Genomic DNA, 24,253 nt, shown 5'->3' on the forward strand with positions numbered 1-24,253 from the left:
CTGTGCTCTGGGCTTCGGTTTGCCTGGTTAGACATTTGTCCTGTTGTTTCTGGTTTCTTTTTCTTTACTCATGTCTCTCTTGCAAAAGAGCTCTTCAGCTCAATGAGCCTACCTGATCGTGCGTTTCTTATCTTGGATCTTTTGTTGGTGCTCTTCTGTGGCTCTTTTTTTGCTCAACCAGCCTTTGCTCATCAAACTCAGAACACAGTTCCTATTTTTATTGCAAACAAACCACCAACTCTTTCCATAAAAGGAAACTGCACACCGTTTTGTGCATCTAATTTTTGCTTGTTGTGGTTGGTACAACTTTAGCATCTGCCATGAATTAAAAAGTACTAAATCATTATTTAATGTCTCAGAGTCACTGACCTGAGCAGCAGCACTGGCTTTAGGCTGTCCTGGCGTAGCTTTAGTAGAGCTTGGCTGAGGGTTGGGGTTGGGGCGCAGGGCCCGAGGCTGAGGTTGACCTGCAGGCTCAGCAAGACGTTGAGTTGGAGGCCGCGATGGAGTTTGTTCCTGCAGTGCAGGAGGAGGATAGGGGCTGGGCGGGATGTCTGGTGCAGCGTAGGGAGTGGGACTGAAGTTAGCATATGGGCTGGGTGGGATGTTAGCGTACGGACTTGGGGGTATGACACCATAGGGGCTAGTGGGGGCGTACGGACTGGGAGGGTGTTGGAGCAGAGGGCTCATGGGAGGGCTTGTGATCGGGGAGGTGGGCGGGCTTGTCACTGGGCTGCCGACCATGGCCATGGCCTGCATGGTCATCTGCTGCGCCTGAGAAACAAAGAGACAAATGTATTACTGATTCAAAAACAAGAGCGCAGGACCAAATAAAGAGACGGCGGGTCTACCATGATGATGGCCTGCTGGTTCACGATGGCCTGCTGCTGCTGGGCCAAAACAGCCTGCTGGGCATCTGGAGGAGAGAGGAGGAGAAACACAGTAAACAGGAAGGACAGACAAAAATTATGTTTGATGTTGTTATTTTTTTCTCATGTTTTTCTTCACACTTAACACGAACCAGGTGTTACAGGTGCCACTGCAGCAACAGGAGGCGACATCACGCCTCCCACAGGAAGGACTCTCACAGCTGTGGACACACAGACGCACACACATCAAAACACTGTCAGATGTGTGCTTTACGATATGTGCTAGTGATGCAGGGAGCTACTGATGTTCTTGCAGTGTGCGAGTGTGTGTCTATGGCCCTGACACTGTATCTACTCTCCATACAATGGAACAAAACTCCACAGCACATATAATACTTTCTGTTAACAGTCCCCACGACAAAATGTGTAGAAGTACAAACAGTGAACAAGGGAGAGATTCTTGACCGACCCCCAGGTGGAGGTGGGGGGCCTTTTGACTGTCCTTGCTGTTTCCACCCATCTCCAACTCCCCCAGCCCCCTTCATCCTGCTGGACAGTCCTGCAGCTGATTCCATTTCCTGTGAGGACAGACAGACAGAGCAGAACATCAGATCACAACATGACTGCATAAAAAACACAAAGGCAGTTAAAGAAACACTCGATCAGAAATCTGCCACTGAATGCGTGCAGGCTTGAAAGGTGTCTCTGCTATCAAAACGACATATCATTGAGCATTAGCATTTAGCATTTGGCTGATGTGTCTGTATTGGCTGATGTCTGATGAGTAACATGCAATTAAAGAACAGAAACACTAAACATATGTAAAACATTGATCACATTACTTACTTCTCAAAATATATAAAATATCCCACTGACTGTTACACTATATAGACAAAAGTATTCAGACAATTCAATATTGAGTTGTGGTACGGGGATGGTTTTCAGGGGTCAGGCTGGGCCCCTTACTCCCAGTATAGAGAAACCTTAAGGCCTTCCTCCACCCCAGCACATCTGTGCCCCAATGCACAAAGCAGGGTCCACAATGACATGGCTGGATGAGTCCAGAGCCAAAGAATCTGAATGGCCCAAACAGAGCCCTGACCTCATCCCCATCGAACGCCCCTGGGAAGAACCCAAACGTAGTCCACGAGCCAGCCTCGCCTGTCCAACATTAGTGCCTGACCCAACAAATGCTCCACTGCATGAATGGGCAATAACCCCCAAGGAGGGTGGTGGAGCGGAGAGAGTGGAGACTGCCACTGCTTCAAAGGGAGGACCGACTCCACACCAATATCCATGCGCTTAGAAAGCGATGTTATCAAAGTCCCCATTGGTGTCACATGTCTCAATACTTTCTGTCTATATGGTGCATTTCTTTATCTGAATTTTATAATCACAAAATTCTGAGCAGTCTTTGTTTAGTTAAATGACAAAGGGGATTTTCTTAGAAAAACACATGCATACTCCTTAAAATCAGCTATCCAAAAATTTTGCATTATTGTTGCATTAGTACTGAAACTCAGTTACAATATCAGGATATTTTATATCAGCACTACCTCCTACCGCTTTAGCTGTCTCCTTTACAGCCGCTGTATTCAGAAAAAGTATCATAACTATAATAAGGACAACCAGAATTTACTTGGGTGGGTGATAATATGACATGGATGTGGTGTATTTAGAAACACTGTGGAGAAAGTACACATTGACGATGGAGACATGGATTAAGCGGAATGAGTGATGTGAGAACTTTATGTGGAAGCTTTGTTACATTTTGACATGAACTGCCAGTGCCAGAATGATGATAATCGCATGTCTTGGATATATTTATATTGCTTATCTAAATCCAACACAAATTTCCACTATTTGTCCATAAATGTATATTTGGTTAGTATATTTGGCATGCAACTCTTTGCATTCGTTCATCTTTGTCCTGAGGCTTAGTGGTTGTTTGTACTTATCACAGCCTCACCACACACTCACACCATTCAGCCAATAGTTTCAGGCGTTGCCCAAAGTGTACACTCAGAGATTTAACTTCCGAACCTGAATGCCAGATTTGCAGAGAAGTTCTCCTCAGGGTGAGAAGCAGTAGCTACTAACAGCAAAGGTTGTTAAGTGTAGTCCTGGTGCTCCCTCTTTCTTATCCATTTTAACAAGGACATTTACAGCACCGTTTTCATAGTGTTAAACTAGCTATGTGTTTGCACAGAGACACAGGTATGTAGCAAGATGAGATAATCCTTCATTAGTCCCACAGTGGGGAAATTTGCAACTTGACATGCCAGATGATTGTCAGGAATCCATCTATCTCGCAAAGTAAGTCACACAGGAAGTTGGATGTTCAGGGGTGGGTACCTAGATTCACCAGGTGGCAGAACCCAGTAAGAAGTAAGGGTACTCGTGGACAAAAATCAGAAATGCTGGTACTGTTGTAATCGCTGTATACTGTAAAGTACAAAACTACAAGCTGTTCAGAGCTGCCTTTTAAGCCAACTGGTGAATTATTTAATACTGAAAGATAGATTTTTGGTAGAGTATTCCTGTAATCACAGCATGTGTGGGTACGAGTATCCACAGCAGTTCTAGAGAGACAGACGGAGAGATGAAAAATATTCACCAATATGACACAAACAATAGTTGTGTAATCTGGACAATCTTTCGACTGAGGAATCCCCCACTAATGTGTGCAGCTGCCCCATCAGAAATCAGCCACTGACCCATAAATCCACAGGAGTGTGTGTGTTTGCGGACCATGTCTCATTAAATAGTAAGCCCTTCATTTGCCAGAGTGTCAGTTCCTCGTAAGCAGATCCCCGCGTTGCCTGGGTGGGAAATCAATGTGGCGATCTGGTGGCTGTGACAGTTACGGTAACTGGGTAACGTAATAGGCTGCTGGGCGGGAGAGGTCTGTACAACACATCTGATACATGCTAATTCCTGTCAGCCACATCCGATAGCACGGCTAACGTTCGCCACATCGCCATCCCAGCTGAAGACTGATAGATCCAACATGGCCAGCATTCACTGCACCATTGCACTGACTAAATAAGTGCACGGTTAACCCCATCAACCATCAGCAGATATTACTACAACTGTGGTGAAGTATAGCCTCCTTAGTGGATGTAATACCTCTGAAATGAGCAGAAAGTAGTGATCCAAGTCAAACACTAAACACCTGCCATCTGCTATATTTACAATAAATCTGGGACTTGAACTACACAGGCACTGAGAGGGACAAAGACTCGTTTCTTATGGATTAGCCTGAAAAGAGTCTTTGAGATATGGAGAAACCACTCCATCTTTACTGTCCATACACTAAATAGACACAAGTATCCAGACGGTACCTCTTTATGGGGCTGTTCAGTGCTCCAGTGAAGGGAAATCTTAAAGACATTTTGGACAATACTATGCTTCCAACTTTGTGGCAACAGTTTGTTGAAGGCCCTTTTCTATTCCAGCATGACTGTGCCCCAGTGCACAAAGCAAAGCTCCATAAAGACATGGTTGGATGAGTTTGGTGTGGAAGAACTTGACTGGTCCACACAGAGTCCTGACCTCAACCTCATCCAACACCTTTGAGATGAACTGGAACAGAGATTGTGAGCCAGGCCTTTTGGTCCAACATCAGTGTCTGACCTCACAAATGCTCTACTGTATGAATGGGCACAAATTCCCATAGAAACATGCCAAAGTCTTCTGTAAAGCCTTCCCAGAAGAGTGGAAGTTATTACAGCTGTGTATTTAGAGTGCAATGTCTATATAGTTTGTGTAGAGACAAATGTATTTCTTTCCTGCCTCTGTTATGGCTGAGGTAGACAGAGCTTTAAAGTAGACTAACAGTTTGACAGAAGAACCCCTTCTCAGGTGATCAACTGTGTCGCTGTGTGTGAATTATGTAACTTACTCCACTTCCGTCAGACAGTACAGGGTCAAACAGGCTGTCGAGATAACGATCCATCCCTCTGTGAGGCTCCAACTCTGCGAGGGGAAAGAACAGCAGTTCATGGTCTGCAGTCAACGCATGTGAACCTTTATATGTTTGACGAACGGTCTACCTTGTCCATCAGGTCCAGGTGTGGCTGAAGATATGACATCATCAGTCATGTCAAACCCACCACCCAACAGGCTTCTGTTAAATAAGAAAAAAAAAACTGTTCAAATCGCCACAGCCTCTTTAGAGCACTTGCAATGCAGAAATACCCAAAAGTACACAAGTATTATCAGCACAATATAAATGTAATTTAAATGGGTATCTGGCCCCTTGTATATTAATAGCTTGCTAATTAATGCATCAGTGCATAACCAGCATTTAATTGCTGTAGCTGGTTGGAGTGGAATTAGTTTCATATGCAGTCAGATGGCTTAGCCCAGTGGTTCTCAATCTAGTGGTCGAGTTCCCTCCAAAAAGTCATGACATAAATCTGTTGGACCATGAGGTGAGTTATAGTAGAAAAAAAAGTAGGAAAAAAGAGAAAACATACAAGTTCTGCTACACAAATTTAACTTCATTTTTTAGAATTTGTGAAATATTTGGGAATTTTACCTGTTTGTACCTCAAGCAGTAAGTTAAATGAAACCATCTGCTAAATTTAAAGGGGAAATGTCTCTGTGGAGGAGCTGCTTACACACATGAAGATCTGAAATCTGTGACGAGGGGCCCCAAGCAGAAACTTTTGCGAGGGGTTTTGTAATGTATTTTATTAGCTCATCACATGTTTTTCATGTGAACTCCTAATTTGAAAAGCAGCTGTACCAAATGTTGTGCAGTAATGTTATAAAGTAGCATAAAATGGAAATACTAAAGAAAATAACGAGTGCTTCAAAAATGATTTTTGTACTATCAATGTGTGTGTGTGTGTGTGTGTGTGTGTGTCTCTCACATGCTGGCATTGGGCCGCACTCTGGTGGGTTCCTGTGCAGAGATGATGAAGTAGCTGCTGTGTTTGGGGAAGTCAGCAGGAAGCTCCAGGTCCGACATCAAATCCAGAACGTAGTCTGAGCCCTCGAGTTCCACCCACTGAGCCGGCTCCTTCAGCAGCACCGACCAGCCTCGACGGCTTTCCACCACACCCCTAAACACACAAAAACAGTGATATCCACATACATACGCATTTTTTTGGTCACAACAAATCTCCTTTGGTTTCCTTTTTCCAACTTTTCCTTTTAATCCACTCCATATATTTCCCTGGCATTGATTTACAGGACGGTGATACCTGTGTTGCAAGATGTCTTTGGCCATTTCTTCACCTGTCGTCCAAGAGTGTAGAGGACACAGGAAGGACACACCTGAAGGGAAAAAGACAGACTGCAGGTGTGAAAAAAACCTTTTGCGATACACAATTTGCAGATAGTAAAATGATGCCGTGTTTTGTTTTTCTTACATCTTATAAGGCATAATGAGCCACTTCAATCAGATTATGAAATAATTCCTCAACTGTATCACTAAGAGAACAGAGTTGCTAGCAACCTTCCCCCCTGCCTGCCTATGAAGATTTACGCAGACACCAGCACTGACAAACAGACACAAACACAGCCGGTGAACCAGAGCGAGTATCAGGTGTTGTCTAATCCTCAGCTGACTTGCCAAAAGGCCTGAGGACAGATTAGCTGGATGAGAGGAGGAAATGAGAGAGAGACAGATGACTCTTCCATGCCCAAAAGTGCACACAGGTACAAACAAAAAAACAAAAGTCAGAGTGAGTCAAAATAAATAGGCTTCGACTTTACAATTCAGATTACTTTGACAATGTAACATATTGCCGTTTATAATCTTATCTGCTCGTTTTAACACGCCTTGCTCAAGGGCACTTCACTGCAGATGCTGAGTCGAGAGATCATTTTTTCCTCTCATTTCTGTCATTCTGGGTTTTTGCAACTAGTTCTGAATACACAATCAGTTAAAATCCCCTCTTTTACCACTTGGCCGAGACACGTGCTCTTTGTGTGTGCTCACCATCGAAGCAGTGTATGTGCAGCACGGTGTGAGCTCTCTTGCGATTGGCGGTCCACTCCAGCAGAGAGGGCGGGTACGTCCGGACATACTCTGGCCCGACATTCAGCCGCTGCAGGGCTTGAAGCAGACGGTGCTGACACACACAGTCGTAGCCCTCCGGCCCATAGTCAGACACAAACCTACGACAACAGGAACAGAGAGCAGCACCTGAACTCAAGTGCACAGGCATGCACACAACATTAGGTGATAAATATACTGCATAGAGGGTTTAGACATATTTCACTGTGTTTCATACTTCAGCAAGTGCTTGGCCAGCCTTTGAGAGGGCGGAAAGGCAGAGAGACAGGAGGAGAGGAGGAGCCAACCACGCTCTGAGTTCAAAATGTTAGGATTTCTCCACACCTAACAGAGAAGCAAAGAGATTACGTAAGAAAAATCAGTGAAAAATCTTATTTTGGGCTTTGATTTCTAACCCACTGCAAAGAAAAATAAACTCACCTGATTGGCTACCTGAGCCAGGATCTCGTCTCGGAGGTCGGGATTGGCAAGTCCTCTCTGGATGATGTAGTTTCCGAACAGATTCTCCTGAGCCCCATTCAAGTTCGGATCACCCATAAATCTTAGTATCTGTCCAGAGCAAACACATTTACAACACGTGCCTTTCACATTATGCTTATTTGCAAAATACAGCATGGAAACAATCTTGCTGCAAGAATAGTGGGAATTATTGAGTTTTTATGTGCTTCAAGGAAAATACAAAAAGTTTCCCAGCAGCATGTGAATGCAACATGTACCAGAACGAAAACGTTCACGGCTCCTTGTTTTAACTCCTCATCCATACGAATCAAAGAATTCTCCAACGGGGCTGTCAGCATCCCAAACAACGGCTCCTACAACACACACACACACACAAGTGATCACACACACACACAACTGATCACACACAGTGACTCGTCATGTATTTAGAGCACTGCAACAAGTTTCTGGCGATAATTTTATTCACGTGTTTGCACAGTTTCACATGTAGACGGTGTGTTTTCTGCGTGTGCATGTTACCCTAAATATGGCCCGGATGTAGTGTGTCATGAGGTAGTTGTTGATATCCAGGGGCAGGGTCAGCTGAGGGTCAACCTGGACCTTTGGAGCCTGGACTACAGCCAGGCAGTCAGAATGCAGCTCTTCACCACCTGTACACACACACACACACACACACACACACACACACACACACAGCAGGCCATCACAGAAATATGTCAGTAAATATTGTTGAACCCACCTGCAAACAAGGCGGAACATATTTGTTGATGGATGTTTATTTATAGCACTGACTGACTGAAGATCAGTGTGTTGTATATGTTTGTGTGTGTGCGTGCACCTGAGGCTGCCTGTAGCAAGGCTGCCAGCTCAGCAGGGATAGGCAGTGTTGTCACGTTCACCACTTCTCTATTGATGCGATCCTACACACACACACACACACACACACACACTTTTATTACACACTAATGCTACATCTCATGGTAGACATTTTCACTTTATTTTATCCTTCACTCACCTCCTCTGCCTTCCTTGCAGGCTCCACTACTGTCTGACAAAAAGACCACAGTATCACACTTCACACATTTGTTCATTTGCTTTTTGTTTTTAAAAGCACAAACACTGCAGATGTCCCCAGAAGTTTCGCACAGACGCAGAGCGCATACCCTCATGTAACGCTGACGGTTGACGACGAGCAGCACGGCGGAGCGGAACCTGATGAGGTACTTCCTCCTGAGGGCAAACTTTTTTCTGTTGAGGAAACGAGTTAACCATGGAAGGTGGATTATTCAGACAAACAAAATTAGAAAGTGGAAAAGAAGAGGAAAAGGTTTAAAGAAGAGTTTCAAGAGTGTGAACTTTCACATGCATAAGCGTTCAGTAAGAACATACACCATGAAAGGAGCAGGCACGTTTGAGCCAAGTCTGACATTTGACGTCAATCGCTGCAATTAGAGCAGACAGCACAATCAGTGTAGCAAGATGTGTGTAAATCATGCTTATGGAGTTAGTTACAGCTTCAATGCACCATCGTTCATTTCCCGAAACTAATCAAAGCCTGACCAACGATCTCTGAAATATCATTACAGCTTTAAAATGTTTGACCTTGAGTCTATTGCCATTTTACTGTCCTCATTAAGCCAATAAGTGATTCTTGGCACGTTGAAATAAAATGTAAATCTGCATCTCATCTCCAGGTTCTGTCACAGCGGTGGCGAGTGAGAAATCCATCACCTTTGACAGATGAGCAAGGCCTGAATCTTCCCGCCCTGTCACCTCACATCAAGGACAAAAGGAGCAGATTGTCTGCGATAAGCTCTGACCTCCAGTATTTGGCTCTGTGAAACCAAACACTGAAGCCTAAATTGCCAAGCTGAGGACTGAAACTCCAGACTCAAGCGGGAGAGAGTGCTGCCCGTTAAAGAAAGCTACAGATCTGAAGAGTTAAAAAAAAAAGAAAAAAAAAAAGTGTGTAATAATTAACACAACAACAAAACAAACTGATGAAGAAAAAATAACAAAAGTAAAAATACCTCTTTAGCTGTGATGTCGTGGCTTCCCTTCATTTTATTTTGCTTTATTTAATTGAGGTCATGAGCCAATAATTCTGCCAGAAGTGCGCCCCAGCTGCTGACCTCAGGTGAACATTACCTGGCCACGTAGCCTCTGCAGCGAGCCTCAAACAGGATCACACGCCGTCGGAACTTGACAAAGTTCTTGCGGACAAAACACAAGCGCGTGAATCTCTGCAGCGTCATGGCAGCGATGTTCAACACGCGGTCACGTTTCCCCTCCAGCAGCTGATACAGCTCCTCTTTCAGGAAAATCTAACACACACACACAAAAGTCTAAATGAAACAGTATTTATTTTTAATGTTTGATTCATTTGACCTTATTTTGTACATGAGTGTGTCACTGAGACATCTCACCTTACTGACTCCCAGCTGATACGAGCCGCTCTTGACAGGACCGAGCTTGTGGAGCATGATGACGCAGTTTTCTCCATCTGCAGGTGGAAGATCCTTCAGGCAGAGCAGGGCTTTATACCTGAGTGCCCACACACAAATATTTAAAAAAAAATAAATGACAATACAACACGAATTCTGAAACAAATGTGAACAAGGATCAGTGAAATCCAACACTGCAGCTTATGTCTTAACTCTGTGGCAATGCAAGAGTGTTTTTATTGGCTGTGAGAGGCCCAGTGTGCAGCTAATTTGGATTCTGTCTATTCTGAGTTTTGGTAATTAAGTATTTGTTTGTATTTACAAGTTCAAGTGTGAATCTAATTGACTGTGAACAACTCTGAAACTGTTTCTCTGTAATACTTTAAGTCAGACTAGCTTGGCAGCAAGTGGTCAGAGGTGCTACGAGATAAATTGGTTTCAGCTGCTTTCCTACAGCAGGAGCTGGCAAGTGCCAGATGGCGGCAAAAGAAATTGGTGTGTGAATTGGACACTCAACAGGAAAAGGCAATAATTCAGGTAATTTTGCCAAGCTGAATGTGGTGAGCAGTAAGGAGAGCGGATTCATTTCGGATGGGAAGCTGAACGGGGAAGCTGAGATAGTCTGGAATATATTTTAGCTTACATGGTTGTATTTAGAGCTTACATTTCTCCTCAGATGTGTTTAATGTGAAGACTGGTAAGTAACCAACCTTGACAGGAAGCTGTGAAAGAGCAGTCTGATGGGATAACCCTCCTTCCTGATTTGGATGGTCTCCATGATACCGGAGTAATTCAGCTGAGTGCTGACCAGCTCCATGTCAAATACACCTGGCTCCTACATATACATATAAATACATACACATACAACACACACAAGCTGTATATTCTATACATCAATTAAAATGCAAAATCAAAAAAAAAACAAAAACAAAAACAAAAAAAAAAAAACACTGCAAACCTGCACACATCATCCAACATGCATATATACCTTATGATGGTTTGGCTTGATGCATCGCACAAAATAAGGGTTACACCTGTCACAGACAGATGAGAATGAATGGATGGATAAATGAGCGGATGATGTGATGAAGGCTTAGTGCATTAGTCCTGTGCAAGAAAGTCAACTTCCCAACTAAAAAAACTGTGAACCTTTCTTTCTTTCTTTCTTCCACCTTTCTATATAGAAATCTTTGGATTTAACGGTTTCAAGTCTCTGTTGATCTATAAGAGGCACAACTGAGCACAAAATTAAGTAAATAAAATGCATCTCCCCACTGACACCAGCGGCTTGTAAGGTTGTTTCAACTGATCTCTCATCATTAATTAGGCACAGGGCTGTAATATGTTACAGGTCACTTGTTCCTCAGTCCCCACATCACACACACTCTACATCTTCACCTCACAGCAAATTTCAGACACCTACACAACGAATTACAGCGTGACTCATCAGTGTTGATGAGTCATCACTCCGACAAGTTCAATATCTCAAAAGCATAAGTTACATGTCTGCCGTCGCTGAGAGCAAAGCATGCAGTTAATGTGGGATAACGGCACTACGTAGAGCACAGAATTTACAGCCGCAGCATGGAAGCCCAAATGAGGAAATGAGGACGGTGGTTACATTTTTTGCCATTTTCCACCTATGTTGTAAAGGTGTGCCAGAGGTTTCCGCGTTACTCTAAAGGTTGAAGGAGAGTAGTTTTACTCAAACCTTTCCATCTTCTCCAGCAGCTCCTGCAGACTGCTCTGGAACTTGGCGCTGACCGTGTTGGCCTGATAACGACGAGCTGCGCTGCTGCGCCGCACGTTAGACCGCTGCTGAGATACAGACTCTGAGTGCTTTAAGAAGAGGTTGGACACCATCTGTATGCACACACACACACACACAGAGGACAAAGAGGTAAACCAAAGTGTAATCCTATGCATCATGTCACATCATAGGTGGATGATATTTGTAGAAGGCATGTGCAGAGGATATGTACCGATTATCAGGCAGCAGAACGGTAAAAAGGATTAAGCACTACATCGACTTAAGGCGTTTCTGACTCAAAACAGTAATTGCTAAATGGATACTTGTTTATTTCATGACAGCAGGGTTACAAGCATGAGTCAAAACACATAATTATACTGTGCCACACCACTGCAATACAAGATGGTGAGTAACAAGACTGCTGCTTTCTTAGGGCATAAAGAACAGGAAATACAGTAAATGTTGGATCAATAAGAGAGAGAGAAAATCACAAGAGAAAAAAACAGTATTTGCACATCTCACTCTGTTCTTGCTCTGGATGAAGAGGTCTAAAACATCCTGGCGGACCATGTCAAAGTTCTTATCCAGGAATTTGTGCACCTGCACCGCAAATAATTGGAAACAAAATTGGATTCAACAAGATATCAGATTCATCAGTGGGCAAATGAAAGCATAACAGCTCTGTGCATGTTAATCCAAGATGGAAAATGTGAGCGCATTAATACACTAAAGACAGAATTGATTTATATCAGAGGATGTTACGTAAAGGAAATAAAACAAGGACTATCTAACAAGAATCAATCAGCAGAAATGGTACAAATATCAGATGGGAGTAGTGCTACGCCAGTGGTGCAACTGCACATGCTAGCCAGATCGAGATTTTGGGGAAACAGCATCACTTTTGTCCACAGGGGGCGCCAAAAGAAAGAAAGAAAAGCTGGTACCTGGTATGTGACCTTCCCAGCGTAGTGTTTCAGGGTGAACTCTGGCAGTGGCATCTTTGGCCTGGCATACAGCGGGTTGTCTGCATGGTGATAGTGGCACTTTTGAAGGAAGGTGTGGTCTGTTGCCTGGCGATAAACAGAGACGGTTAACGGCCGGTGAGTGTGCCTGTGTGTGCGCTCAGCAGATCGCTCACTTGCCCAACGGCGTGTTCCTATTTCACTTTGAGCACCGGGGACACTTCGTAACACGTTTATCTTGATAGCAAGGAGGTAATTAGGTGAGCATGTGGGATAGTTTTGTATCAATCGGATAGTGTGTCCTGGTTTATGAGAAATCCAATAACTGATTTTTTTTTTCAATTTCTTTTCAAAACCAAGCTATGAAATATATAAATCATGATCCGGTGTCAGGTGTTTTTCATGATACACCTAAAAAGTTTTTTGTAATCTAATATAACTTTGCAGAAGTCTGACTCAGTTGATTGGATCTTTCTCCTGCACTCACAGAACAGGTTTTCAGCAGCATAATAAATTATTGATGTCCTTTCTTTTATTGAAGTACTGTTTGTATTTGTCTTATTTTCAGTTCACTTCCATCAATATCACCTGTGCCTGTTATTAAATCTGAGTGATTTCCCACAAGTCTGGAGATGAAGAGTTTAGTTTGGCAGATGTGGATGCACCTGAGGGAAGCCGCACTGGTCGTCCAGTATGCGCAGTATCCCATGAGGCTTAGCGGCGATGAGGTCAAGACAGGCCTGATTGTGGCCGAAGGGCTGCTGCTGCCACTGGATCTGCTCCCGCATGTACTCCTCCTACACAGCACAAACGTTCATCAGGTGGCTGCATATGAAACTCTTCCAACTCCAGCGCTGGTCATCTTCATTCATTCATGTTTATATTAACACTTAACACAACTGAGTCTCTCCTGGGCTCTTAAATACACACAAAGATGACGCTGGGTTCACATTCATCATTTGATGTTTTCTGGGTCAAAAGATGCAGACACTTTGGTTGAAGTTGAGTTCAAATTAGTTAAGAAGTACTTTTAAAAGTTCCATGTAACTGTTGTTACTCACAGAAAACAGCTTTTTTGGGTTACATGCACTGTGAGACTAGAAAGAGTTTTCTGCACACTCAGGAAGTCAGTATTCAGATTTACACCAAGTTGACTTAAAGGTTTTTCTTTCGTATTTTTGACTTTTCCATCATATGTAAGCTGGTTTTAACCTGGAAGTCTCTTTTGACATCCATCCTCTGCAGGAAAATACAAACATGACAAACATGAAAATACACACTCGTAGTTTCCCTGACCTGTTCCTCCTGGAAAATGACTCTGTTAAAGAAGAACTGCAAAGTTTCATTGGCGTAGTTGATGCACAGCTGCTCAAAGCTGTTCACCTGTAGCTCCTGGAGAGCAAAGAGCAGAGACAGTGGGGAGTGGCGGAGTTAGGAACCACAGGTCACGCATTAGTAACATTATTGAGTGAGATCTTTATTTAGCTTGACCTCAAATCCATATATGTCCAATATGGAGATGGAAAGAGCTTCGCTGCGCGGGTAGACCCGTCCGTTGATGCGCTCTGTCAGCCAACTAAACAGCAGCGAGTACAGGATCTTGGCAACGGCATCTCTATGAAAAACACACAATAAGGTTTCTACGGAAACAGAACACCCGGTTCCTATGGAAACAGAGGACATCTGAAAAATCTCCCCCCCCCCCAGCCCTGACATCTTTTGTCCTCACATGCCTCCACCAAAGATTGGAAGAGAATATCAAAGAGTCTTCACTCCCTCTCAGAAGTCTCTTGGTGTGATTTCAGGGAGAGGTGGTTAAAAAAAAAAATCAGGACATACAAAAGGCTCAAGCAAGACCTGTCAGACAGGCTTTTATCTCAGGTTATTCCAAGCACAAGTAGGTGCGTACTATTTAATTTAACAGACACTACACTCAGACTTTTATCCACTCGCTCACCTGGCATCCACGGCGCTCTCCACTGTGAGCGGAGTGAAGATCTTCTCCCGTACTGTGTCCTGGGGCGTCAAACACATCTCTCATCTAACAACATCTCTTTAATTGCTACAGTACAGTTTCTTGTATTTGTGGGGTGTGTGTGACAGTGTGATTGTTTATGCACAGTGTGTTCTTGCTCACTGTCATTTTAAAGGTGACAGACTTCTGCAGTCCTTCAGGTGAGACCTGCAGCAGCTCGGCTACCACCCTGATCTCCTGCGTGCTCACCACCGACGCAACCTCCTGACCCTCAGCCTGCAGGGACGCACAACCACACACGCAGAGGCAGAGACATTCATTACTACCATCATCTATCAATATCATCATTATCGCTCAGCCATGAAACTAAATGCGTTTTTGTAGCCTCTTTGTGTGTGTGTGTGTGTGTGTGTGTGTGTGTGTGTGTGTGGCAGAGAGAGACCTGGTGTGGCTGGAAGTAGACGTTCCCCAGATGAAGGACAGAGGACAACAGTCTGTAGATGCCGTTTTGCTCCTCTGGAGTAAAACACAGGATGTCCATGGCATTCAGCAGACGCCTGAAGTCCTCCCCATCATCCTTCCCCTCTATGGTACAATCTCCTCCCTGCACTCGTGTACACACACACACACACACACACACGCACGCACACACACACACACAAACACTGTTACCAACAACAACATCATACCCTCACGGCTCTAATTAAAGAGCAACTTATCAGCAGCTGAAAGTCTTGTTTTTGCCGACCTGCCAACGTTGAACCTTCAACGTCTCCTCTTGCTGCAGTGACGTAGCAACAGAGCACACTTCTGACCTCACTTTCACTCAGAGAAGGCAGTGACATGCTAATTTTCACTCAGGTGTTGCTATTTAAAACATAAGACCCCAGGTGCTTGCAGTAGCAACCACAAACTCACACAGCAGTAACAATGTAAACAGTCAATGGTCTTTAATCATGCCAATGCTGGCGTGAGGCCGAAGTCAACGTGGCAAACTCTAAGTAGCAAACTGAGCAAAAAGACTACAGTTTAGATTGTGGGTTGTGATTGCAATTAAATGAATCATGATATTACTTTTTGATCAAATCATTCACTCTGCTGATGAGCAATGTAAAAAAACATGACATTGATCATTGAAGCCTTACAATATAAATCAGTTTTGGAAAGAAATCTGAAAATTACATTGAGCACACAGCATCTCTCAGATACAAAGACTCCAGGCTGCAACGGTCTGATTTGGGTACCATGACTTTTATGTTTTACGTCATTAGTCACTTGGTACAATAAATATCACAATTTCAAAAACTTGACATCTCATTTGTTAACGTGACTGTGAAACTGATTACAGTGACCACTCCCTGCCTAAGTGTGTGTGTGTGGGGAGGGAAGTGTATCTCATATATGTCTGAGCACCTGATTCAGGTAGTAGTAAGTCTCAGCTTCCTGCAGATAGAGTGAGCGCTTCTCATTAGGAGGAAGACCTGCAAGCATCTCATAGAAGATGTGATAGTTCCTCTCCGATTTGGCCTGTGAATGAAAACACACAAGGCCATGTGTCATGTATAACTATTATCACATGGACTCATATTTAAATCAATTAAAAAAATAAAATACACTCAGATTTAGATCTGTAGTGGTAGGTTTACTGAAACAGAAATAGTACAGTAGAGAGAACAGGCTAATGGATAAGCAGATGGATAAATAGATGGATGGATGAATGACTGATGAAGAGACTGTGCTGTGTAGAGTCAGAGTCCAACATGTTTGACACCTCTCATGCTGTCTCTGCCTCCACAATCTCCTCTTTCTCACTATGACCCAGTGGTAAGAAGACTCCAACCTGACCTGTGTGTGCGTGTGTGTGTGTGTGTGTGAGCTTGTGTTTTTCACCTGAAAGACAATGCGGGATTTCTCCAACAGGTACTGAGACGTTATGGCACCGCTGATTACACCCCTTGTAAATGACACAAAGGTACACAGATACACATGCGAGTGCGCACACAGACACACGCGCACGCATACACACAGTAAATCCGAGTTAAGTAACAGGTCATACATGTGTAATGTCCTTGGATCCTCTCTGTCACAGTTCTCGCAGAAGATCAACTACTCATCTAACTGTGTCACCGGCACATGTTAGCATATTCTCCACTTATCCCACTGAGTCAAGTGTGTGTGTGTGTGTGTGTGTGTGTGAGTGTGTGAGTGTGTGAGTGTCTGCAGACGTGCACATGGGTGACCAGAAGCCTAGCTAACACACAGGCTGTTTGTTAACTGTACCAGGGCTTGTGATTATCCCAAAAAAATACAGATGATCTGCACTCCTGTTGTAGACAAATGTCTCATCATAACTGCTGTTCGTGCATGCAGCAACTACAGTAACACATTATCATGAGTTCTTCACCATATTTGCACAGGTGGGTACTACTCACTCCTCCATGTAGATCTGCGTGTATTTGCCAAAGCGTGAAGAGTTGTCATTGCGTACTGTTTTGGCATTCCCAAAAGACTCCAACAGGGGCGTGGCCTCAAGGATCTGACCAATCAACACAGACAGAAACGTTACCATGTCTACCTTCAACAGGAACAGACGATGTGATGAGAGCAAAAACAAGGAGAGGAACACTTCACCTCTATCTGAAGGCAGACGGCAGACAGGAAGAGAGAACGGAAAGCATTAAGTGTTAGTTGAAATGGTCACACTTTGACTGTATTTGTTAGCATGCACCTACGTAATATACAGTATATCTACCTGTTGTGTGATGTTGCACTTGTGATGTATGGCTGTCAGGTAGCGCAGGATCAGTTTCGTAGCCTCAGTCTTTCCTGACCCACTTTCTCCACTGTAATACCAAGAATAACCTGAATCTTTTACAAGCCTTTTTCTTTATGACTTGATGTGGAAGTGGATGATACACATTGTGGACACAGACAATGGAGAGTTTGAAAAATGTCTTTCAAACTCTCAATTCACTTTTCAATTCAATTTGACACAGCTTGAAGTTTTAGGGCTTTGCTGAAGTGTTGCTGGTCATACCTGATCACAATACACTGGTCCTTTTTGGCATCCATCATGGTGGTATATGACATGTTAGCAATGGCAAAAAGATGACTGCAACAGAATAAAACACTTTTTCAATGCAAAAAACACACCTGTATGTTCATTGGTTGTGCGGGAATGTGTGTGTGTGAGAGTGCGTGTGTGGATGTGAAGTGGCGGTGAAATCCATAACCAAACTCTCCCCTGGCAACCAACCAACAGGAGTGTAACAGGAGACTCTTACTAACACCTGAGAGTGCTGGCATTTACACCTCTATTTACACCCAAACTGTATCTCGGAGCACAGCTCACGACACATGTAGACAGATGTAATACAATAGCACGAACACACACAGAAACACGCACAGACTTAAAGGTTACAGTTGAAGGTTAGGAAGTTTTGTTTGTGTATTCTGTTCAAAACTACAGAGGCACATCCAGTCAGGCTGCGGGATCATCTCCACAATGTTTTATTAAGACAACAATGTTTTTTTCATCTGCGGTTGCACTGGATATGTTTTCAGATATACACAGTGATAGACAATCACAGAATAATTATGGCATTGGCAGCAGTCCATTAAATCGTATAAAAAGTACTTTCCCTACATCAAAACGAATCAGTTGTTCTTTGGTTAATGGCCTAACTTTCCCTCACATTTGATAGATTTTAAACAAATTTTGAGACTTCTTGCTTGTCAGCACATGGGCAGGCAGAAAACATGACTTGCTTAGTGGAAGTAATAAGTTCGGAGGCTAATTGCGCCGGTCTAATACACACATGAACACACACACTCACACACAAACACTCCCAGTTCTTACGGAGGGTTGTCACTCAGGCCGCGACCCGCATACTGGAGCACCATGTCTGTGCCGTAAATGTTGAGCAACTTGTAGGGATTCGCAGACACAAGGATGCTGCCTATGTAGGTCTGTGTGTAAGGAAAAGAGAGAAGGAGGGAGGAAAGGACAACAATGAGAGCAGATGAGTGGATGTAGTGTCCATGGTGATATTAGCTATTCAGTTTGCATATTAGAAATTAAGCTTACGTATACATGTTCCTGGTCGTAGCGCTTCTTTAAGTTCATCAGAACTGTGGTCTCATTCAGCTCACTGAAATTAAACACAGAGGAAATTAAGCACACATTTAGAGAGCACACAAAGTCACACTGGACCAAGACTCCCACACTCACTTTGATATCTAATGTTAATTACTTTTCAATGACATTCAAGATCTTTCTCTTTCATGTAAAGTCAAAATCAGACATCAGAGGGAGGTTTTACTTGGGGAACACGCAAGGAAATCATTAACATTATTAATTATTAATAACACTAACATTATTATAGTATTAATTTCTTTCAAACTCCTGCTGAAATGACACAAATATCTAATGCAGGGTTTCCTCAGGGTCTGAAGTGCTGATCGTGCAAGAGAGATCTACTTGTGTGCTGCATTTTCATAAAACACTTATATACTTACATACTTAATGCTGGGGATTTCGTTTGAACTCGACAAATTTTCAAGGATTTTAAAAGCCTACAGGCACACTGGCACGCACACACACAGTAAACCGATGATTAAACAAACTGAAAGAATATGCTCTGAAATGAACTGTGCTGCTCTACACTGGTGCAACAAAATGCCTGTAAGTGTGTGACGTGAGTGAATGAGCTGTGAGGCTGTTTGTTGATACTGGATTCAGCTTACGGCAGTTGTGTCATGTCCTCCATTCCCTCCGCCCAACGTTTCACCCTGTGGCCTGTTGTGGGCATGCTTAGGATAGCATAGATCTGGACACACACACACACAAACACAGCATAATTGGTTTTGCATTGTCATGCAACATTGTCAAAGCTTGAGGGATCCTGTCATCACTTGATGCAGAGCTGATAATTAAAAAAGCTGCTATATGCATCCTTCACACATGTGTATAGAAAGATTAATTCATAAATTTAGCTACCTTGTCATACCAGCCTTGACCAGGTACTTTATCTCTGTCAGGGGTCCAGTCTCTGTCCTGAGGCTGTCCATCCACAACTCGAGGTGTGGGTGTATATCCTTCTAGGACCCCATCTTCTCTGTACATGGACCACTTTGACAGATTCTGGACTGTCCCGTGTGGTAAAACCTTCTCAGCTGCCCAAACATCATCCCCTCCTTCCCCTCCTCCTTGGGCATTCTTGGCCCAGTGTCCTGAGCGTGGCCCATAGGGCGGAACCACAGCATAGCAATTATCCTCACCCTGCAGCCCTGTTGGCACCCTGTATGAGGCATAGCGAAGATGCTGGTTTTGTATGGCATCACTCAAGCTGGGGTTGTGGAACCGACGTGCGAGAAGAGAGTGATCTGGTAGTCTGTGGAACAAGGAATGGTTCTCTTTATTTAAGAACATGTAATGCAGGGTTTTAGAACACCGACAAAAATATGACATTGTTTGGGTGTCATTTTACTATGAAATGCCAATTCATGCTGCTTTCACAGAAATCATAGAATCACAGAAAAAATGTCACCAACTAGTCATAGTTTGGAGTGCTGGAACTTTTTGGTTGGTTGGTTTCATTCTCCACTGGTAAAAAGAGTCTAAAAATGTTTAGCTTGGCACTTGATTTCTCAAAGAATACACCTGGAGAAGCTGATCTGGTCATTCCCTGTCCTAGTTTCCATTTATAGTGAAGATCTCTACCTGTAACGGACACCTTGGAGTTCCTCATTCTGCAGCACGGAAGAGATTTTTGGAGGGGTGGGTTTGGGTGCGCCTGACAATATAGAGCTCTCTGACAGCTGAAAGAGACCTGTGGACCGCATTGCCTGGTTTTGCCTCAGAGCAGCTGCAAGGTTAGGAGTGGAGGGCTTCTGGCCAGGGATAACCAGGGAACCATCAGGGAGGTGGTATGACGCATTACGTAGGTTCTCGTTCATTAGAGCCTGCAGCAAGGCACCATTCAAGGTTACACTCACAATTTGCTAAATTGTTCAAATTAATGTCATCAAACTGTATAACTAGCAACAAAGTTAAATTAAGGTAAAATTACACACCTTAGACAGGTCAGGAGCAACTGGTTTCCGTGGGTCAATGATGATAGTTCCATCAGGCAGGGTGTAGGACACACCCTTTAGATAGGGGTTCTGCAGGGCAGCTGCCAGGTTGGGGGTCTTTGGTTTCCTTGGGTCCACTATAATAGTTCCATCTGGGAGAGTGTATGAAGCTCCTTTCAAGGCTGGGTTGTTGAGGGCCTAAGTATTACAAAAGCTGTTTTCAATTCAATTCAATTCAAGCCTGAGTGGTTAAACAAGTGCAATTCAATTAATTATCAACAGAATTAAAGCAGCAGCCTGGTATATTTGATCACCAATTAATATTAGAGAACAAGAACTACATCAATTAGTGGAAACTATTTTAAGCCCTAATATTTAGATGGTACAGATGAAAAGGACAGAAGGAGTAATTGAACAGAAACACAAAGTGTCAGGGGGGCGTGAAAGTGAATGGAAACATAAAAAAACCAAAGAGTCTGAATTCATGGCTAACCTTAACCAGGTTTGGTGAAATGGGTGTATTAGGGTCCTGAACCCCTTCTGGCAGAGTGAAGGAGGCATGTCGCAGAGCAGTGTTCTGAAGGGCGTTGGAGAGGTTTGGAGAGACAGGTTTACGTGGATCAATGATGATAGTACCATCAGGAAGGGTATAAGATGCACTTTTCAGGTAAGGGTTCTGAAGTGCTGCTGCAAGATTTGGCGACTTCTCTTTCTTGGGGTCAATCACAATGGTACCATCGGGGAGAGAATAGGAGGCTTTACGCAGAGCTGGGTTATTTAGGGCCATAGCCAGGTTTGGGGAAATCGGTTGCTGATTGAGCAGAGAGAGCAGAACAGAAAAATATTCATCAACTTTAACTAATAAATGGTCGACAACAGTAGGGAGAGAGAAGAAATGAGTACAGCACAACAAAAAGGGCCCTTTGTCCACATAGCTTCGTTTTTAGGATGCTCTGCCTTTTTGTGTGGCTGCTCTGAGCACTTCGAGTTCAGTTGAAAATATCTGAACATTCCAGAAAGGCACTGGTTTCATCATCACGGCTCCTTTCAAGCAGCTAATTATATATTAGATGAAGTGGGACTTGTCACTCGTCACCTTGACAAATACAGCAAAACAATGCTCTGACTGTGTCAATCCTGAAACAAAAACAAGAAGTAAAATGCTATGAGGACACAGGGCCTAAGAGTTAAACTGACTTACTTGCTGTCTAGGGTCTATAATGGTTCCATCAGGAAGTGTATAAGAAGCAGTCCTGACATTCTGGTTCTGAAGAGCTTTAGAAAGGTCAGGAGACATGGGCTTCTGGGGCACACGTGGGTCCTGTGTTGGTGGAGTTGAGAAGTGGTATAGGAAAGTAGAACTGTAATTAAACAACTGAGGTTCCATATGTAGACAAACACACATATTACAGCTTCTATAGTTGTTTTGACATATTCCTTTTATACTTACCCTGATAACTGATCCATCAGGCAAGACATATGAGGCTCCACGGACTTGTTGGTTTTGCAAGGCATGGCCGAGCAACGGTGAGGAACGTGGATCTGCATATGGTGACACCAAGGTCCCATTCGGCAGACGGTATGATGCCTGCATCAGCTGTGGGTTTTGTAGGGCGCTTCCTAACATTGGTGTAGAGGGTGGTGAGGGTCCATATGGGGACCGTCTGAGTTGCATAGGTGTCTGATAAGATGCCTGGCGGAGGTTTGGGTTCCGTTGAAGAGCACTGTGGAGCTGAGGTCCAGCTGGTGCGTAAGGGTTACGGCGTTGCATCATAGGAGATCTTAAAGATGAGACCTTCTGCAAACCAGACCGGTTTTGTAGAGCATCATGAAGCAGTGGTGCCGGGCCAGGCTCAGAGATATAATCATATGGAGTAACAACAGTTGGTCCATAAGGTGAACGGAGATGTGGAGTCTGATAAGAAGCCACACCTCTTAGTGCATGGCCATGTTTCATGGCCCCAGAGAGCATTGGAGATGAAGGTACAGATGGAGCATATGGGGACTGAGGCCTTTGAAGAGGAGTTACATAGGAGGCTTCTCTCACTGCTTGGTTTTGCAGAGCTCCAGACAGCATTGGGGAGGAAGGGGGAATAGGCTGCTCATAGGGGGATGTTGGTCTTTGCAGTGAGGAAACGTAGGACGCCTCCCGAATGGCCTGATTTTGCATTGCACCAGAAAGTGAAGGTGAGGAGGGCGCATATGGCTGTATATATTCAGTGGCCATCTCACCCATACCAACCACCTGGGCTGGCTCTGGGCCAAGGGGGGAACTGAAAGAGGCCTGTCGAATAGCCTGATTCTGCAGAGCACTGGATAACATTGGAGAAGAGGGGGCAACAAACTGATGTGAGTGTTCAGCATAAGGATCAGTATAGGGATCAAATGCATCGATGTCTGGTGCATATGGTGGTGGGTGGACAGCTTGAGGGGGCAGGAGTGGGGAGGACTGGCGAGAAATTCGAGGAGAGAATCGTGGGGATGTTGGACGTGACATGTGTTTAAGGGAAGGCTGTGGAGAAGCAGGGGACATCCTTCTTATAGACTGTTGGGCAATGAGAGGACGTCCTCTAGCCATCGGGCGAGGAGGAAATCGGCCTGATTCTCTCCTCCCCAGGGGAGCACGATGACCCATGTGAGGAGAATGAAAAGGGGAGGAATGGAGGGAGTCTACTGTGAGAACAGAAGACCTGTTGCTTCGTATGGAAGAGGCACGGAATGGACGCACATTCTGAGTGGGTGGGGGCACTGGGCGTCCTCTGAGACCCATAGGCGAAGGCCTGACAGTACCTAAGGGAACATTCCCTCCCATCCTAGGCCGAGTCAATGGTGTGGGCTCCCTTAGCAGCCGAGTTGAGCGACGAGAGAGAGTGGGAGATGATGGGGCAGGTCGGGGCCCTGTGGGGGATACACTGTGACGAGACAAGGAAGGAGAGGGAGATGGTCTTCTACTGAGCTGTGGAGAGAGAGGGGGAGATGCATGACCAGGGGAGAGGGGAGAGGAGGGTCGCCCAGGCATCTTTCTCCCTCCAAATGGGCTATGGGCTGGAGTGGTAACCGAGGGTGGGGGGCTTCGCCTTCTCATGGAAGCACGTGGTGAGGAAGGTGGGGAATGTTGCCTCACTGATGCTCTTGGTGAAGGTGGAGGACTTCGTCGGATCATGGAGGGACGGGGAGAGTGAGCGGGTGAGCGTCCATGAGTCAGGGGAGACGGTGATCTCTGAGGCTGCATTCCACGCCGGGCGAAGGGGGAAGCCACAGGGGAGGAAGGAGGTGAAACTCGTCTTGACATAACAGAGGGGGGTCTTTGGGCATTAATGAACCCACTCCTCATGGATGGTTGTGGGGATGGGCTGCGTCTTTGTGGAAGCATAGGAGAAGATACTGGGGAGGCCATGGCAGAGGGATGACGCTGCATCTGTGGGGAAGGCATGATGACAGAGTGACGAGATGGAGTAGGAGAGGGGTGTATGCGGCGTCCTGGAAGAGGGGACATGCTTGCTTGCTTAATAATCATGGCAGTTGGAGTAGGAATAGACACTTGACCATAACCCTGTTGCTGCGATATCATCATCTGGTCTGTCATCATCTGCTGCTGCAAAATGCAACAAAAGACATGCACAGAATAAATTTGTAATGAAAAAAGCTAAGGAAACAATATATTTTGTGAAAATTCAGCAGCAGTGAT

General features: G+C 44.4%; 1 protein-coding gene across 2 annotated transcripts in view; it reads right to left on the bottom strand.

Annotated features, from left to right (window-relative positions):
* The window catches only part of myo15ab (myosin XVAb), a 45,934-nt gene that overhangs the window by 14,896 nt on the left and 6,785 nt on the right, over positions 1-24,253 (bottom strand). For both annotated transcript variants that reach the window (XM_046371420.1, XM_046371430.1), the window contains 44 exons: positions 22,016-24,160; positions 21,767-21,886; positions 21,059-21,376; positions 20,566-20,763; positions 20,213-20,454; positions 19,490-19,883; positions 19,237-19,319; positions 18,578-18,641; positions 18,350-18,459; positions 17,528-17,602; positions 17,243-17,333; positions 17,122-17,127; positions 16,923-17,026; positions 16,381-16,444; positions 15,904-16,017; positions 14,933-15,094; positions 14,653-14,766; positions 14,473-14,531; positions 14,007-14,130; positions 13,812-13,907; positions 13,181-13,312; positions 12,498-12,623; positions 12,076-12,153; positions 11,515-11,666; positions 10,792-10,837; positions 10,514-10,638; positions 9,786-9,903; positions 9,508-9,683; positions 8,523-8,607; positions 8,375-8,407; positions 8,198-8,279; positions 7,879-8,009; positions 7,617-7,712; positions 7,321-7,449; positions 7,118-7,224; positions 6,823-7,001; positions 6,083-6,155; positions 5,750-5,941; positions 4,925-4,998; positions 4,774-4,847; positions 1,339-1,447; positions 1,022-1,090; positions 852-916; positions 370-774 (listed from right to left, as the gene is read on the bottom strand). In XM_046371420.1, coding sequence (XP_046227376.1) covers positions 370-774; positions 852-916; positions 1,022-1,090; positions 1,339-1,447; positions 4,774-4,847; positions 4,925-4,998; positions 5,750-5,941; positions 6,083-6,155; positions 6,823-7,001; positions 7,118-7,224; positions 7,321-7,449; positions 7,617-7,712; positions 7,879-8,009; positions 8,198-8,279; positions 8,375-8,407; positions 8,523-8,607; positions 9,508-9,683; positions 9,786-9,903; positions 10,514-10,638; positions 10,792-10,837; positions 11,515-11,666; positions 12,076-12,153; positions 12,498-12,623; positions 13,181-13,312; positions 13,812-13,907; positions 14,007-14,130; positions 14,473-14,531; positions 14,653-14,766; positions 14,933-15,094; positions 15,904-16,017; positions 16,381-16,444; positions 16,923-17,026; positions 17,122-17,127; positions 17,243-17,333; positions 17,528-17,602; positions 18,350-18,459; positions 18,578-18,641; positions 19,237-19,319; positions 19,490-19,883; positions 20,213-20,454; positions 20,566-20,763; positions 21,059-21,376; positions 21,767-21,886; positions 22,016-24,160 — 7,539 coding nt within the window. The remainder of the gene's footprint in view (positions 1-369; positions 775-851; positions 917-1,021; positions 1,091-1,338; positions 1,448-4,773; positions 4,848-4,924; positions 4,999-5,749; positions 5,942-6,082; positions 6,156-6,822; positions 7,002-7,117; positions 7,225-7,320; positions 7,450-7,616; positions 7,713-7,878; positions 8,010-8,197; positions 8,280-8,374; positions 8,408-8,522; positions 8,608-9,507; positions 9,684-9,785; positions 9,904-10,513; positions 10,639-10,791; positions 10,838-11,514; positions 11,667-12,075; positions 12,154-12,497; positions 12,624-13,180; positions 13,313-13,811; positions 13,908-14,006; positions 14,131-14,472; positions 14,532-14,652; positions 14,767-14,932; positions 15,095-15,903; positions 16,018-16,380; positions 16,445-16,922; positions 17,027-17,121; positions 17,128-17,242; positions 17,334-17,527; positions 17,603-18,349; positions 18,460-18,577; positions 18,642-19,236; positions 19,320-19,489; positions 19,884-20,212; positions 20,455-20,565; positions 20,764-21,058; positions 21,377-21,766; positions 21,887-22,015; positions 24,161-24,253) is intronic.

The sequence above is a fragment of the Scatophagus argus genome, chromosome 2, assembly GCF_020382885.2.
Source record: "Scatophagus argus isolate fScaArg1 chromosome 2, fScaArg1.pri, whole genome shotgun sequence".
NCBI lineage: Eukaryota > Metazoa > Chordata > Actinopteri > Scatophagidae > Scatophagus > Scatophagus argus.